Source organism: Neoarius graeffei, chromosome 6 (assembly GCF_027579695.1).
Source record: "Neoarius graeffei isolate fNeoGra1 chromosome 6, fNeoGra1.pri, whole genome shotgun sequence".
In the NCBI taxonomy this organism is placed as follows: Eukaryota; Metazoa; Chordata; class Actinopteri; order Siluriformes; family Ariidae; genus Neoarius; species Neoarius graeffei.
The window spans coordinates 50,763,951-50,781,100 of NC_083574.1; the positions used below are offsets into that span (position 1 = coordinate 50,763,951).

Genomic DNA, 17,150 nt, shown 5'->3' on the forward strand with positions numbered 1-17,150 from the left:
ACCACCATGCGACCAGAGATTGTCCTCGTGTCTGAGTCAACCAAGCAAGCTGTGATGCTGGAGCTGACAGTTCCATAGGAAGATCGCTTGGAAGAAGCTTTCGATAGGAATCTCTCAAAGTACGCAGAGCTGGTGTAGGTACAGTCGCCACCTATTGTCTAAGAACTACAACAGTCCGTCTAAGGACTACAACTCCCAGCCAACTTCCGCGTTGACCTACGTCACGCCTGGGCGGGATCACCTACGTCACATCCTCCACGACTCCATAAGGGACCTGGAAATCCGCCATACTTTCTCTTTGGCGTCTGCAACTACACGGGAACAGACCTAAAAGGAGGCACTTGCTTATCGGACCGTCCGAAACCATGACTTCTTTCTTGCAAGATCCACGATTCAGGGCGTTTTTCTTTTTGTTTACCCTTGATCACGGTAAACTCCAGAATCACGCGATTTTTAACTCAGTCGAGTTACAACCGGTTTTCAGTTATTCCTTATGAGTACGTACAACTGCAGCCCAAGCAGTTTAATTTGTAGTTAAGAAGCGGCTGGATCCCTTCTAACTAAAGCTGTGCACGTTGTTTGACCAGAGTTTTCCTTCCCACGAGCTACGAAGCGTCGGACCAAGAATTCTCTGTTTCCCACAGAAGTCTTTACGAGCTCCTGTGAAACTCAGCCTCTCCAAGAATTCTCTGCTTTCTACAAAAGGGCGAGATACTGAAGTAAGACTTGGCATTTTGGGCAAAAGACTAGTCTTAGGAATTAGTTTATTTACTTAGTGTGAATTTAAACTCAGGGACTGTTTAAGTGCGCACACTGATTTTGTGTTTCTATCATTTGTTCTATTTTTGATCTCTCAATTGTTTAATAGATAGGCTGTGCATGCTTCTCGATTCCTTACTAACATCCTTAATTTCCTTATTACACATTTTGACCGCATCAAGATTTCAGTGGATTCAGTACTGTTATAAGCTAGTGAAATTAGCCTACGGCTAATTCTTTTGTCTCATTAGCATCCAAGGCTAAAGGTATTGTCTCAAGGGAACATGTGGCGGTCCTCCCCCACACTCATATACACACCTTTTGTCTTAACTCCACGAGGTAGGATCCTTGGGCCTTAGCTAGCCACATACGGCTAATCCTTTTGTCTAATTAGCAACCAAAGCTAACTCTCTTGTTTTACTTAGAACCACATGATCACCAGGCCTCTCACACACAAACACATGCTAGCTAGCCTTCCTTTGCCTTAGCTAGCAAAACAAAGCTAATTCTTTTGTCTTAGCAACCAAAGCTAATTCTTTTGTTTTACTTAGAAACACGTGGTCAACTCCCCCCACACATACACACACCTAGCCAGCATTCAAAGCTAATTCCTTCGTGGTAGGCCAGAAGGCTTTATACACACACTACATGTTTCATGTTTAATTTCCTTTTAATACACACACACTACATGTTTCATGTTTAATTTCCTTTTAATACACACACAAACATGCACACACATATACATACCTCACTGTTTGCTGAAGATTTCAACTGTTATTATTCAATTTTATCTTTGTTATAATAAATTCCATTATTATTGAAACTGGGTGTGTTTATTTTGTTGTCCCAATACTTTTGAAGTTGTCCAAATCTCAAAAGAAATTTAGAGCAGCCAGTTGACCTAATCTGCAGGTCTTTGGACTGTAGGAGGAAACCCACACAGGCATGATGAGAATATGCAAACTCCACACAGAAAGGCCCCAGTCAACCAACAGGTTCAAACCCAGAATCTTCTGGTGCCTACCACTGCACTAGCGTACCACTCCAACTTCTCATCTCATCTCATTATCTCTAGCCGCTTTATCCTTCTACAGGGTTGCAGGCAAGCTGGAGCCTATCCCAGCTGACTACGGGCGAAAGGCGGGGTACACCCTGGACAAGTCGCCAGGTCATCACAGGGCTGACACATAGACACAGACAACCATTCACACTCACATTTACACCTACGGTCAATTTAGAGTCACCAGTTAACCTAACCTGCATGTCTTTGGACTGTGGGGGAAACCGGAGCACCCGGAGGAAACCCACGCGGACACGGGGAGAACATGCAAACTCCACACAGAAAGGCCCTCACCAGCCCCGGGGCTTGAACCCAGGACCTTCTTGCTGTGAGGCGACAGCGCTAACCACTACACCACCGTGCCGCCCCCGCTCCAACTTATTTATCAATATCCATAATCTCAATTAATGTGAGATCTTCAATTGTCCAAAAGATTGATGTCATTATTAATTCTGGGCGGCACGGTGGTGTAGTGGTTAGCGCTGTCGCCTCACAGCAAGAAGGTCCTGGGTTCGAGCCCTGGGGCCGGCGAGGGCCTTTCTGTGTGGAGTTTGCATGTTCTCCCCGTGTCCGCGTGGGTTTCCTCCGGGTGCTCCGGTTTCCCCCACAGTCCAAAGACATGCAGGTTAGGTTAACTGGTGACTCTAAATTGACCGTAGGTGTGAATGTGAGTGTGAATGGTTGTCTGTGTCTATGTGTCAGCCCTGTGATGACCTGGCGACTTGTCCAGGGTGTACCCCGCCTTTCGCCCGTAGTCAGCTGGGATAGGCTCCAGCTTGCCTGCGACCCTGTAGAAGGATAAAGCGGCTAGAGATAATGAGATGAGATTATTAATTCTGAGCTTACTTTTGATTTCAAATTGTTTCACTGGTCTGCTTTCACTTTGGCTAACATTTCCTACATTACTCAGAGCGCCGGTGGACTGTCCACTGAGAGTGGTGCTGGGATTTAGCCCTACTTCATGCCAAACTTAAAGTGCATATCACGGGTAAATTCAGGAGCAAGATCAATGTAATTCTCCTATTTTATATTAAACTTTGGTCAAGTATCTGTCACATTTTGCATTTTGTGCAATTTTTTACCTTGCGCAATACCAGAAAAATTCAGTTGAAATCAAGCCATTTGAGGCGAATTGGTCCGCCTCTGAAAAAACTTGCCATTTGGATTTCCCGGCAAACAATGATTTTCGTGACGTCACGTGTGGGACGCCTCCCTCTGAATCCTACGTCAGCGCTAGTTTGTTTATGAGAAAACGACCTGGTGGTTTTCTGCAAATTTCTTCAACGTTATCACGTAATTTATTAAAATGGTTAACAGACGTATCGTAGGAGGGTGTAGCAACACCAATCTTGATGGGATTAGTACTCATCGTTTTCCAAAAGACCGGACAATGAGAGAGAAATGGGAGCGCTTGGTCTACACAGGCTGTGCACTGAAACCGTGCAAGCTCGCGCAGCCTGCTCGCGCTTCCGTAGGTAACGTCACGATTCTGGCTCCAGACTCCCTTGGGATTTTTCCAGACGCGTTTTGTTATTTTATTTTTTTCTGCTGTAGACAGATGGCCTTGTGCAAAAATTACCCTTCTGGATGAGTGTGTAAAGGGACATTCTTTCATATAAAAAAAAAACAAAATTGGTCCAGGATATACACTTTAAGAGACTGATGCAGCAGCACTTGAGACCTTTGGTCAGTCTAGCTCTCTCTCCTCCTCATCTATACACTCTGCTCAAACAGGCAGTGTTACAAAACTTTCATTTCCCTGCCAAAACCACTGACAACTTTGTCTCATCTCATTATCTCTAGCCGCTTTATCCTGTTCTACAGGGTCGCAGGCAAGCTGGAGCCTATCCCAGCTGACTACGGGCGAAAGGCAGGGTACACCCTGGACAAGTCGCCAGGTCATCACAGGGCTGACACATAGACACAGACAACCATTCACACTCACATTCACACCTACGGTCAATTTAGAGTCACCAGTTAACCTAACCTGCATGTCTTTGGACTGTGGGGGAAAGTCGGGGAAACCGGAGCACCCGGAGGAAACCCACGCGGACACGGGGAGAATATGCAGACTCCGCACAGAAAGGCCCTCGCCGGCCACGGGGCTCGAACCCGGACCTTCTTGCTGTGAGGCGACAGAGCTAACCACTACACCACCGTGCCACCCCTGACAACTTTGTCAGCATGACAATTCGTAGATCAGTAACTAGCTAACCTCTGCCCTAACTCAACTCGTCTGTCAATTCACAGTAGATGCATTCTGGGAGTCCAGAATTTATTGTCTGCACTAAGTTTATGTTGGATTACTAAATAATATGCCATTTAGTATTGCTGAAAATTGTTTGTTTTTAGGGGCTAACAGTGAAACCTGACCTTTAGGTATCCCTGATGTCCTTTATTGTAGCTGTGTTATCAGTGTGCCACTGTGATACAACTTCTCACAGGAATAAAGAAAATACAGCACCATCTAAAGCATTAGCACCAGAATCACAAGTGTGTAACAAATATTTCAATATAAAAATATAATGTGTTTCAGAGTAAAGTTTGCCTTTAAACGTTATCTAAAATCACTAAGATTGAACCTGACTGAGAGACTAAAAGCTGCTATACAGTGTGATCACAGTGGTCTGCGTTTTAATTTGATTATCTCTTAGTTGTTTTATTAATTTTTCATTATTTAAACACAGACACTCATGGAACACTTTTTAGCAAGTCTTTACTTTTGAAACTGTAGAACGTTAAAAGCTGACCATTCAGATGAACAAAAGGTTATTCAGATTCAAATGGGGCGGCACGGTGGTGTAGTGGTTAGCGCTGTCGCCTCACAGCAAGAAGGTCCGGGTTCGAGCCCCGTGGCTGGCGAGGGCCTTTCTGTGTGGAGTTTGTATGTTCTCCCCGTGGGTTTCCTCCGGGTGCTCCGGTTTCCCCCACAGTCCAAAGACATGCAGGTTAGGTTAACTGGTGACTCTAAATTGACCACGAGTGTGAATGGTTGTCTGTGTCTATGTGTCAGCCCTGTGATGACCTGGCGACTTGTCCAGGGTGTACCCCACCTTTCGCCCGTAGTCAGCTGGGATAGGCTCCAGCTTGCCTGCGACCCTGTAGAACAGGATAAAGCGGCTACAGATAATGAGATGAGATTCAAATGGATGATTTATGAGTTTTCACAGTCCTGTTGTTTTTTTGTCAGCATGAGTAGGTATTCATCAAATGTAGCCTTTATTTTTACTTTATAGCACAATTTTAAAATACCTAACACCAATATTAATATAATACACTATTTCAACAGATTGTTGTTTTTTTTTTGAAAGAGTCTGGCATATATGGCTCCAAAATTGTAAATGAACAAAGTGACTGATATACCATCTGAAATCCGATCGTCAACATACCCCATGGTCTGTTAAACATGCACACTGTTAAAAGGTTTGGGAATTAAAGTTTTAGGTAATTAATTTTTGAATGCAACTTTTAATAATATAATGAGAGATCTACTAGATCTAAATTGACCATAGGTGTGAATGGTTGTTTGTCTCTGTGTGTTAGCCCTGCGATGACCTGGCGACTTGTCCAGGGTGTACCCCACCTCTCGCCCATAGTCAGCTGGGATAGGCTCCAGCTTGCCTGTGACCCTGTAGAACAGGGTCAAATATGCTTTTTCAACATTTCAAGCACCAGGCACAAATTTGTCGCCTCAATTGGGTGGACAATATAAATGACTAAACAGCTGTTCAGGATGATCTGCTACCCTCCTCCGGCTGAAGAGGAAGTGTTACATGTTGTGCCCTTTCTGCAATCTATTTGTTCCAATCACTGAGATAGCTCAAAAACATGACCTGAAAAAAGAACCATTTTGAACAAAATTTTAACATAAGAGGTCTGTCTGCTTTCAAAAGGACGTGAAACGTATGCTAATTTTCAGAGGAAGGATATGTGCAGTCTATGTGGGAGGTGGACAACTGACTCCAACATCAACAGGGTGTGATGCTTCTGTAGCTACAATTTTTTTTTTAATCCAAATTACAGTAGGTGTCTCATAGGATACCATATTGCCCTTTCTATTTACTGACTAAATCACCAATTGTTAAATGTATACTATCCCATAACATCCTGGTATTCACCAAACCAGAAGCAAATACATGTATAATTTGTAGATAGATAGATAGATAGATAGATAGATAGATAGATAGATAGATGTAGTGAATTTGCAATGGCCATGATAGATAATCTGTCATAATGCACATCAACTGTCTATCTATCTATATAGCGCCTTCCACAATTATTGGCACCCCTTATAAAGATTAGTAAAAAAGGGTTAGAAAAAAGGGTGGCACGGTGGTGTAGTGGTTAGCACTGTCGCCTCACAGCAAAAAGGTTCTGGGTTCGAGCCCAGTGGCCGGCGAGGGCCTTTCTGTGTGGAGTTTGCATGTTCTCCCCGTGTCTGCATGGGTTTCCTCCGGGTGCTCCGGTTTCCCCCATAGTCCAAAGACATGCAAGTTAGGCTAACTGGTGGCTCTAAATTGACCGTAGGTGTGAATGGTTGTTTGTCTCTGTGTGCCAGCCCTGCAATGACCTGGTGACTTGTCCAGGGTGTACCCTGCCTCTCATCCATAGTCAGCTGGGATAGGCTCCAGTTTACCCGTGACCCTGCACAGGATAAGCGGCTACAGATGATGGATGGGTTAGAAAAAAAATCCACCTTTTGGTGAAGTCACTTCATCTAACACTAGAAAAAATGTGAAAAATCCAACCTTTAATTGAAATAAATTTATTCAGAGAAAAACCCCTGATCAAGAAATAATTATTTTCAACAAAAACACATGCCACTATTATTGGCACGTCTGCAATTAATACTTTGTACAACCTCCCTTTGCCAGTAAAACAGCACTGAGTCTCCAAAAACGTTTTATAAGTTTGGAGATACAGAGCAGGGCATCTGAGACTATTCCTCTTTACACAGTCTCTCCAGATTATCCAGGGTCCTTGGCTCTCTCTTGTGCATTCTGCTCTTCAGCTCACCACACAGATTTTCAGTGGGGTTCAGGTCAGGTTATTCGGTGTTCAGCGAATCATTTTTGTATTGATTTGAACATATGCTTCCTACTGGAAGATCCAATGATGAACCAGTTTTAGTTTCCTGGCAGAAGCAGCCCGATTTTGATGTAAAATATCCCGCTATTTCATGGAGTCCATGATGCCATGTACCCTAACAAGGTTTCCAGGGCCTTTGGAAGAAAAACAGCCCCAAAACATCACAGAACTTCCACCATATTTTACAGCTGGAATTGGGTCCTTTTCATTATAGCTATCCTTCTTTTTACATCAAATTTTTGTTACATCAAACCATAGAACATGGTTCCAGTCAATTTCACAAACTTCAGACTTCATGCTTGTGGTTAACTGACAGAAAAGGCTTTTGCCTGCCATACCTTCTGAATAATCTGTTGGCATGGAGGTGGCATCTGATGGTGGTTTTTAGAGTCTTGGAAACCCTAAGATTCTCCTACATTCCTCACCCCTTAAACACTCCTTTCATTTTTATTTCATTATAGTTACTGAAAACTGTGCTTAATTTGGAGGTAAAATCAGGACACTACGTTGCTTGCTTGAAATAAAACCTAAGAAATAACCATGTAGTTGGGCTCTTGGCTGAAAAATATTTGGATAAATGTTGTGAGATATGCAGACGTCCATTATTTCATGCACTACCACTATATACAGTACAAGCTGCTCGACTCTACCCAGTCTGCACGGACAAAAAACGCCCCCATGTGTTAATCTATTTTATTAAAAAGAACATATTTACAGCAAAGGTGATGTTCTGTAGAACAAAATCCAGGAGGGAAAAGAAAGAGTACCCCAATGACAAAACAGTAGCAGACAATAAAATATTGACTTCTTAACTGATACTGCAAGGTGTTTTTTTTTTAAAAAGTATGCAATTTAATGCTACAAACAGGCTTGATACTGAAATGGAAGTCTTTTCAGTCCAGTCAAATATTTGGACTGGTGATATAAATTTAGCTTAAAATGTTGCAGTTTCTAAATGTAACCAAATCCTATGTACATCTGAAATTCTACACCTTTTCTACATGAAAAAAAACCCAAATGCATACATGTGATTTATGTAAAGAACAACACATTCAAAGGAAATTATTCTGAAGTGTTTGGATAGCAAAAGAAATCTGTGCTTGAAATGAGAAAAAAAAAAAAAGATAAAAATGTAGATCATATTTTTCCAACCATAACTGCAAATGGACAAACATGAATAGCAGCAGGCTTTCTGGCGAGTTCCCCATTGCCTCCAAAGTGCTCGGTTTAACGGTAATTGACACATAGGGCCCAACCTTCGTTGCTCAACATAAGGCATTTTACAGGCAGTAAGGTGCACAAGTCTTAGGTCTGGAATATTCAGATAATCAGGTATTCACATGGGTTCATAGTACCTCCATGGCTATGACCAACATGCAGACCTCCTTTTGTGAAAGTTGGAGAAGAGCAAAGAAAAACAAAATAAGGAAGCTTTCTCCCTTAAGAAATATCTACACATGACGTATGCAAAACTGAAATTCTGTAAAAGGAACTCACTCAACCATGCAATTAAAAGCAGTCTATGGCCAGTACAAAGTGATAGATGTTTTAACGGAGATTTTCAGTTGCTGAAAGTGGTTTGTTTTTTTTCCCCATTTCAAAACCATCTCGCTTGTATCAGAATAGTGTAAGCACAAACAGTCATGAGACGATGCAAGCTGTCCAAACAGGAATAGTCAAACCAGCCTCCATGTGAAATGTAATACAGCACCAATGTTCCTCCCACGGAGAGAGTCTTTGTCAAATTGATTAATTTGACGGTCCATTCAGTAAATTGTGAGGCTGAGAGAACGGTTCATCTTTTTCCCAATAAGCCGAGAGCTTCTGGAACCAGACTGGATTGTGGAACGTGTCAGGACTCTATCTATGGACAGAACTCTCTCCTCTGCTGCAGCTTTGGCAAGCTGGGCTTTTTTCAGTTCCCTTGGGGGGGGTAAGAGAAAAAAATTGTAATTTACATCGTCAGACTTTTTAAACTATTAATACAAAGCTTCACATTACACTTAACTGTTTAACATTTCTTCTAAGCATTAAAACTTAACAGCCAAGATGAACTCTAAGTGGTGGTTCGCGGTTATTCAGGTTTTTAAAACAAGTAAATGAAAAATGTGATTTTAAAATAAATCAATTGCAAGACCTACAATGACTCATTTGATCTCATGAAGCTTACATACACAGACTCAAAAACCAAATGAGACATCAGTCTGTCAAACAAGACCTGTTAAAACTAAGCAATTTATAATACAGCTTTGCAGCAAATCACATACTTTTGGAGTAGGGCATTCTTGAACTTCTCTGCATTAAGTTCCACACGCAACTGATCAGCATTCATCCTGGAGGTGGTCAGCAGAACAGGGTGTCTAATGAGGTCGGAGGTCGATGGACGGCGTGTGGGGTCAGGATGAATCATAAGCTATAAGAAATTATAAAAATGTATTTACTGAAGTAAGCAGGAAACTACCATTTTAAAAATTAAAGGGGGAAAACACATTTACAGTTACTGCACTAATTCATTCAAAAATATATATATTTATTTACCTTTAAAAGGCTTAAAAATTCTTGAGAGAGCACTTGTGGAATATGGGGTAGGATTCCTTGTCGGATTTTGTGCCATTGTTCTCCGTTGGTTGGCAGAGGCTCAGCTCCAGATGCACTGACAACCGTCAGAGCCAAAGCAAAGATGTCTGATTTTGTCAGGTTACTATAGTCCTGAAAGGAACAACAATATACTCAATACATCAAGCAAGCTAAAACACCACCATCCACCAGTGCACAATCATAATCGACGTGGAATGTGTTTAATGGCTTGGTTAGCTAAAACCTCGACAAACATTCAAGACGACTCTGCATAGTTAAGGTTTTGAGTTCACTGATGCACTATATAACCAAAAGTTTGTGCACATGACCATCACACCTTCCCCCAAACTAATGCCACAAAATTGGAAGCACAATTACATTACAATTTCCCCTTCACTGGAATTAAGAGGGATAGCACAAACAGGTTCCAGCAGAACAACACCCCTGTACACAAGTGCATGAAGACATTCATTTACCAATTTTGGTGTAGAAGAACTCAAGTAACCTACACAAAGCCCTTGGCTCAATCTAATTTAAGTCCTTTGGGATGAACTAGAATGCTGACTGTGCCCCAGGGCTCCTCGCCTGACCTCACTAATACTCTTGCGGATGAATGGATAAATCCCCACAGCCATGTTCCAAAACCAATTGTAAAGGCTTCCCAGAAGAATGAAGGTTATTATAACAGCAAAGGGAGACTAATCTGAAACAGGGTGTTCAAAAAGCTCTCCAAATATCACAAAACAGTGTTAACCTGTGAGCAAAAATGTTTACATCACTGCTTACATATGAATCCTACCTCAAAATGACCTCTATAGAAATTTTGCTCTGAAAGAAAACCATTGTTTTACCTCCTGAAGAACTTCATTAGCCAGGTATCTACTGTCACCCTCCTCAACTTGTGGGTTCGTCACCCTGGTCACATGGCCTAGGTCACCTAATAATAATAATAGGCTGTCAGTTAATTTGCAATTTAACAGAACTGTATATTGCATGTAAAATCGTAGGCAGTGTGTGCATACCTATTTTGTATATCACATTAGTGCTGGGCCCATCCTCCTCCTCATCTTCAAATTCACTACTCACTGCAGATTTCCTTGAAATAAATATATTACCTGAAACAAATACATAAAAACAGAACTCGTGTATTTGCACATTCATGGTTCTATACTTCAGCGTCAACATTTAAATAAATACCATGTATTAAAATGTAATAAGACTTAATTACAACATCACTTCGTAATTCATAAAAATATGCAATAAATATAGAAAGGGGAAGGGGGGAAAAAAAAAAAAAAACCCCTACAGAAGCCACTCCGAGATGCATTTAAGAAAAACATTTTAGAGTAGTTCGTAGTACTGAATGCCCAGTTTTCTATATGGCCATGAAAGCTCAAGTACACTTCAGTGGATGTGGTCCGCTGATCGTGCATGCACGGTGTCCATGATGCAAATTTCATCATACACACAGTCTGCACAGACGGTCCACACAGTACCCAGCTTTTGTGTCTGGGTGGACTGTGCGAATTAACTGCACATGTACAAAACTCTGTGTGTGTGGTGGTAAGTGCAAAATACAGAAGAACATTTTCTTCTTCTAGTATCAACACGAAACACTAATGAAGCTCTTCCCTTAAATTGCAAATATGGGTTAGATGCCAAATCTGCATACAGGTTCACGACAAGCAGTTAACAAGCCTCTAGTACCACACCCCTTTTTCACACAACATGATGCACCCTACTATGTAGGGTGCATCATAAACTTTTTTTTTTAAATATATAAATACACAAGGGGAAAAATGCTTTTTTTTAAATAATAATAAAGCAACAAGACATTTCCCATTAATCTTAAAAGTATCTGATGAGAAGAACTCACTTGGCTTAATGTCCATGTGCACAAGTGCTGTCGAGTGGATGTACTTGAGCCCACGGGACACCTGCAGGAGCAAGTCCTTCAGTTCTAGCTCAGACAGAAAGTGCATACGTCTGTAGTTCTCAGCAATAACATCAGACAAGGTGCCGCCGTTGCAGTACTCATTCTGGATCAGCATGTGGTCGTCTTCAGCCCAGGCAGAATAATATCTCACCACATGAGGGTGCTGTCCAAGAACTGCATGTGCATAGACTTCACGAAGTGCATTTTGCCTGTTAGTTGCAAATAAACAAATAAATAAATGAACGGACACTGAGAAACTTCCAGTCTATTAAACCATGTACGAATTAAATTCGCACAACCGCTTTAACAATAACCAGTCACAAAGCAACTTTATTAGGGAGCAGATTATGGATAATAAACAAGCCACTGCAATCAGTATAGCGATAAAAAGATAAATGAACTTTATCTTCAAAGTCTGTAGAATGTAGTCGATATCAGTAATTATTACTTACTCATCCACAGATCCTGCCAAAGGCTTCTTGGAACGCTTGACTGCATAGATGCAGCCATCTAGTCTTTTCACACATTTGTACACCGAGCCAAACTGTCCAGAACCAATCTTCTCTAGTTCATGGAACTCTGATGTATATCTGGACACCATGTTACTCTCCATCATCGTAATTCTCTGTAGATAATTTTTTTAAATTACAATTAGACGACATTACCCCAACATACACAAAAAACAATGGGTTTTTTGTCTAAACTTAAAAAAAAAAACAAAAAAAAAAAAACTACCTTTGAAGGTGGAATAATTTCGTCCTCAATCTCAGCATCACTTGGCTCCATGTTGTCTCCACAGGAGCTACAACACAGACAGAGAAGATGAATTATCATCACATCAGACACCAGAGAGGTCTGGGGGAAGCACATGGTGTGGTTGAGGAGTGAGCGTCCATGAGGATCTGGTTTCTTGCCAGTGTGTTGACGCACAACCTGAGCAGTAAACGGATTTAACGAACCTCACTGCAAATAACTCAACTCAAATAAACTCATCTAAAGATTTAAAGTCAAAAGTTTTGTATTAACTTTTTTAAACTCCAAAAGTTAATACAAACGTGTAAATAACAACCAAAGCCGTTAGAACCAAGCCAAAGAGCTTACTCATTCCAGTGAGAGCGCTTTCTGTGGTTTCTTTGTTGAGTTGATGACTGGACGACCACTGAATCCGGGGTGAAGGGGTTAATGTTCACTAGAGGGGTTTGGTTTCGCCTTCTGTCGAGACTCGCCTTTCCTCTGGAATCCACATTCTTGAAAAGCGCGACTCTCCTGCTTGCAGAGGCTGAAGTCCTTGCTCTGGACAGCAAACTCTGCAAAAGAGATGTAAAGAATAATAATCAATCCTTGAAATATGTAAACCACTCCTTCAGGTTAAATCATGCAAAACATGGACAAAGCTGTGAGCTGCTGCTATAACCAGTGAGATGATTCACTGCATGTTAAACATGATGTAACCTGTACAGTTAGTTAATAGCTACTGGCTCACTGAGCTCAAAAGTCCCTCATCTGGAGGAAGAAACTACAGCCTAATATACAGTGGTGCTTGAAAGTTTGTGAACCCTTTGGAATTTTCTATATTTCTGCATAAATATGACCTAAAACATCATCGGATTTTCACACAAGTCCTAAAAGTAGATAAAGAGAACCCAGTTAAACAAAAGAAACAAAATTATAATACTTGGTCATTTATTTATTGAGGAAAATGATCCAATATTATATATCTGTGAGTGGCAAAAGTATGTGAACCTTTGCTTTCAGTATCTGGTGTGGCCCCTATGCAGCAATAACTGCAACTAAACGTTTCCGGTAACTGTTGATCAGTCCTGCACACCGGCTTGGAGGAATTTTAGCCCATTCCCCCGGACAGAAAAGCTTCAACTCTGGGATATTGGTGGGTTTCCTCACATGAACTGCTCGCTTCAGGTTGTTCCACAACATTTTGATTGGATTAAGGTCAGGACTTTGACTTGGTCATTCCAAAACATGAACTTTAATCTTCTTTAACCATTCTTTGGTAGAATGACTTGTGTGCTTAGGGTCGTTGTCTTGCTGCATGACCCACCTTCTCTTGAGATTCAGTTCATGGACAGATGTCCTGACATTTTCCTTTAGAATTTGTTGGTATAATTCAGAATTCATTGTTCCATCAATGATGGCAAGCCGTCCTGGCCCAGATGCAGCAAAACAGGCCCAAACCATGACACTACTACCACCATGTTTCACAGATGGGATAAGGTTCTTATGCTGGAATGTAGTGCTTTCCTTTCTCCAAACATAACGCTTCTCATTTAAACCAAAAAGTTCTATTTTGGTCTCATCCGTCCACAAAACATTTTTCCTTCTGGCTTGTCCACGTGATCTTTAGCAAACTGCAGATGAGCAACAATGTTCTTTTTGGAGAGCAGTGGCTTTCTCTTTGCAACCCTGCCATGCACACCATTGTTGTTCAGTGTTCTCCTGATGGTGGACTCATGAATATTAGCCAATGTCAGAGAGGCCTTCAGTTGCTTAGAAGTTTCCCTGAGGTCCTTTGTGACCTCGCCAACTATTACACACCTTGCTCTTGGAGTGATCTTTGTTGGTCGACCACTCCTGGGAAGGGTAACGATAGTTTTGAATTTCCTCCATTTGTTTACAAGCTATCTATCTGACTGTGGATTGGTGGAGTCCAAACTCTTTCGAGATGTAACCTTTTCCAGCGTGATGAGCATCAACAACACTTTTTCTGAGGTCCTCAGAAATCTCTTTTGATACGCTTCCACAAACGTGTGTTGTGAAGATCAGACTTTAACAGATCCCTGTTCTTTAAATAAAACGGGATGCCCACTCACACCTTCAAATTAACTGCTGATCCTTCATACTTTTGCCACTCACAGACATGATATATGGATCATTTATCATCAATAAATAAGTGACCAAGTATGATATTTTTGTCTCGTTTGTTTAACTGGGGTCTCTTTATCTACTTTTAGGACTTGTGTGAAAATCTGATGTTTTAGGTCATACACTACCGTTCAAAAGTTTGGGGTCACTTTGAAATGTCCTTATTTTTGAAAGAAAAGCACTGTTCTTTTCAATAAAGATCACTTTAAACTAATCAGAAATCCACTCTATACATTGCTAATGTGCTAAATGACTATTCTAGCTGCAAATGTGTGGTTTTTGGTGCAATATCTCCATAGGTGTATAGAGGCCCATTTCCAGCAGCTCTCACTCCAGTGTTCTAATGGTACAGTGTGTTTGCTCATTGCCTCAGAAGGCTAATGGATGATTAGAAAACCCTTGTACAATCATGTTAGCACAGCTGAAAACAGTTGAGCTCTTTAGAGAAGCTATAAAACTGACCTTCCTTTGAGCAGATTGAGTTTCTGGAGCATCACATTTGTGGGGTCGATTAAATGCTCAAAATGGCCAGAAAAATGTCTTGACTATATTTTCTATTCATTTTACAACTTGTGGTGGTAAATAAAAGTGTGACTTTTCATGGGAAACACAGACGGTGTATGCTATCTAATCATTACATTCTGCCCTGTTTAGCATTTTCTACGAATAAAAACAGGGTTTAAACGCTACAGAAGTTGTTCTTTAGTGCCTTTATTTTACAGTAAGTGCGGTACGGACCTTTGGAGTGTGTGGGGTGTCGAACAGCCGCAGTTTTCTGAAGGTTTTATGGGGCGGGGTATCCGGACAGTCAGGAATGGGGAAGCTCGAGCCCTCCACGTCGTCCTGAATGCACGTCGTCCTCCTCTCCGGCGAGCTGTCGTAAGCGCGAGGACTTTTTCTCGGTGATGGGATCTTTGCTCCACAAAAGCTCACTCTGAGGTGAGACGGAGAACCGAAACCTTCCTCGTCCCAAGACTCGGCGTCGTCGTCGTCTTCTTCTTCTTCTCTGGTTCGGCTCAGCGGGCTGCTGCTCAGCTCGTCGGCTCTCTTCTCCGTGCTGTTTCGCCGCAGGGATACCGGAGAATCCAGCTCGGTAAAACCGGACTCAGCGCCGGTACTGTTATTAGCCTCCTCGATACTGTCATCTTCGCCATCGCTGTTTGAAAAGTGCAATTTCTGGCGAATCGGCCGAAGGTTTGGAGAGAAGTCTCCGTGCCGTCGGCAGCCGAAACTCATTTTCTCGGCCAGAAGGAAACACAAAGATATAAACCCAACACAGGCGTTAACGCTAATCAAATTATCCGTCTAAAGAAAATAAACTGAACGAAACAAGCTAAGCATATCAAACAAACACGACCTACTTAACTTTAGCTACCGGGGAATCTGAGCTCCCAGTAGAGGCGTAACGACTCCTGGAACTAGCTAGCCACTTAGCTAAACACAACTTCCCTTAGACCGGTCCTTTTAGTCACAAATAACAACAATTCTGCGGGTCTTCTGCCGTCAAACGACGACAATACAGTCCAGTTTAAACTCCAATATCCACACAACCGAATTAAACAAGCTCTTACTGAGAAGTAAGGTGATTTGTTACTACGAAACACCAAAACGGCTAAGTTTTTTTTTTTAATTTAAAACAAAACAACTCATTCTCCGAGTCTCTTAAGTCAGCTCAATGCGCTAAAAACGTAACCTAATGTTCACAAAAACCAACGCGACGTTAAAAGGTCAAAACCAAAATCTTCAAAAATTACACCGATTTAAGACAATTTTGTTTATGAAAGTAGCTCGAACCTGTTGCTGCTGCTGCTCCTCCCACCTAACAACAAGCGTGGTCAAAGTCTTCCCGCGCCTGTTGGTCAACTGACTCACTGTCAACCAATCAGAGCGCACCATCAAGTTTGAATGATGGGCGGTTCCAGAACGCCAACGTCATCGAGGGGGTCTTTTGTAACCTGGCCGGATTGGACAAGGATGCGAGTCAATGATCTCTGAGTTGACCAGAGGCCATGTTTTGTCATGAAAATTTGATTTTAGACATGCGGATTAGTTTTTCACTCGCACAGTGGTACTTTGCAAAAAGTAAGAACCTGTAATATTATAATTATTCGTTAGGAAAACAAAGGTCGTTTAAAACTTAAAGCTATACGGCCTTTTGATTTCATAAAATCGGTTAAATTTAGGTCCCTCTGAAATTTGGTCATTGTGGAAAAAAAAAAACCCAGGCCATTCTGTAGCTGGGAAGTTATGTGAGTTCAGGGGATTGCCCAACAAATGTATGAACTCAGTCAAGCAGACAGAGGAAGTCCGGTGTGCGCATGCGTACGTTTACCTGTTTCTTCTTTTGGGTTTTACGTCAGCTGGCATCCAGTGCTGCACTGCTGCCATCTACAGGTTTACCTTGGCCGTGCACTGACAGTTACATGCTGCTTCTTCCAAAAAAGCGTTCAGGCCACTTTTTATTTTTTTTAAACTGTTGCTAAAAGAACAGCTGATCACACCGAGGTGCTCGCTGACCGCCAATATTTATTAGTTTGGTCCTGCGTTTCCTTTCCTTCGCAACCTAACGTCTTTTCTTCTTGCTTTCTGCTACTGTAGTCGGTCTTTCACGTTTCATTCGCACGCTCACGTCCTCCATTTCCCTCTCCTGTTTCAAAGTTGTATCCCACAATGCTTTGCGCAAACGGTGAAAGCCCACCATGTGATGCATAATGTAGTATCTTGAATTGGGTCATGGTGAAGCAGGAAAAATAGCGTAGAATTCATTAATTTTTCTATTAAAAAAGAAAAAAACAATCAAATTGGAAGTCTGTGATTCAAATTCAGTAGCTTTCAGTCCACTAAACAAAA

General features: G+C 41.7%; 1 protein-coding gene across 1 annotated transcript; it reads right to left on the minus strand.

Annotated features, from left to right (window-relative positions):
* Nucleotides 1-7,584: 7,584 nt before the first annotated feature.
* wee1 (WEE1 G2 checkpoint kinase) lies at nucleotides 7,585-16,154 on the minus strand. The gene is made up of 10 exons (XM_060923777.1): nucleotides 15,039-16,154; nucleotides 12,522-12,727; nucleotides 12,156-12,222; nucleotides 11,873-12,045; nucleotides 11,361-11,629; nucleotides 10,507-10,599; nucleotides 10,336-10,421; nucleotides 9,446-9,616; nucleotides 9,175-9,320; nucleotides 7,585-8,830 (listed from the first exon to the last, which is right to left on the minus strand). The coding sequence occupies exons 1-10, from the start codon at nucleotides 15,534-15,536 to the stop codon at nucleotides 8,674-8,676; spliced, it is 1,866 nt and encodes a 621-aa protein (XP_060779760.1). The 5' UTR covers nucleotides 15,537-16,154; the 3' UTR covers nucleotides 7,585-8,673.
* Nucleotides 16,155-17,150: the final 996 nt, after the last annotated feature.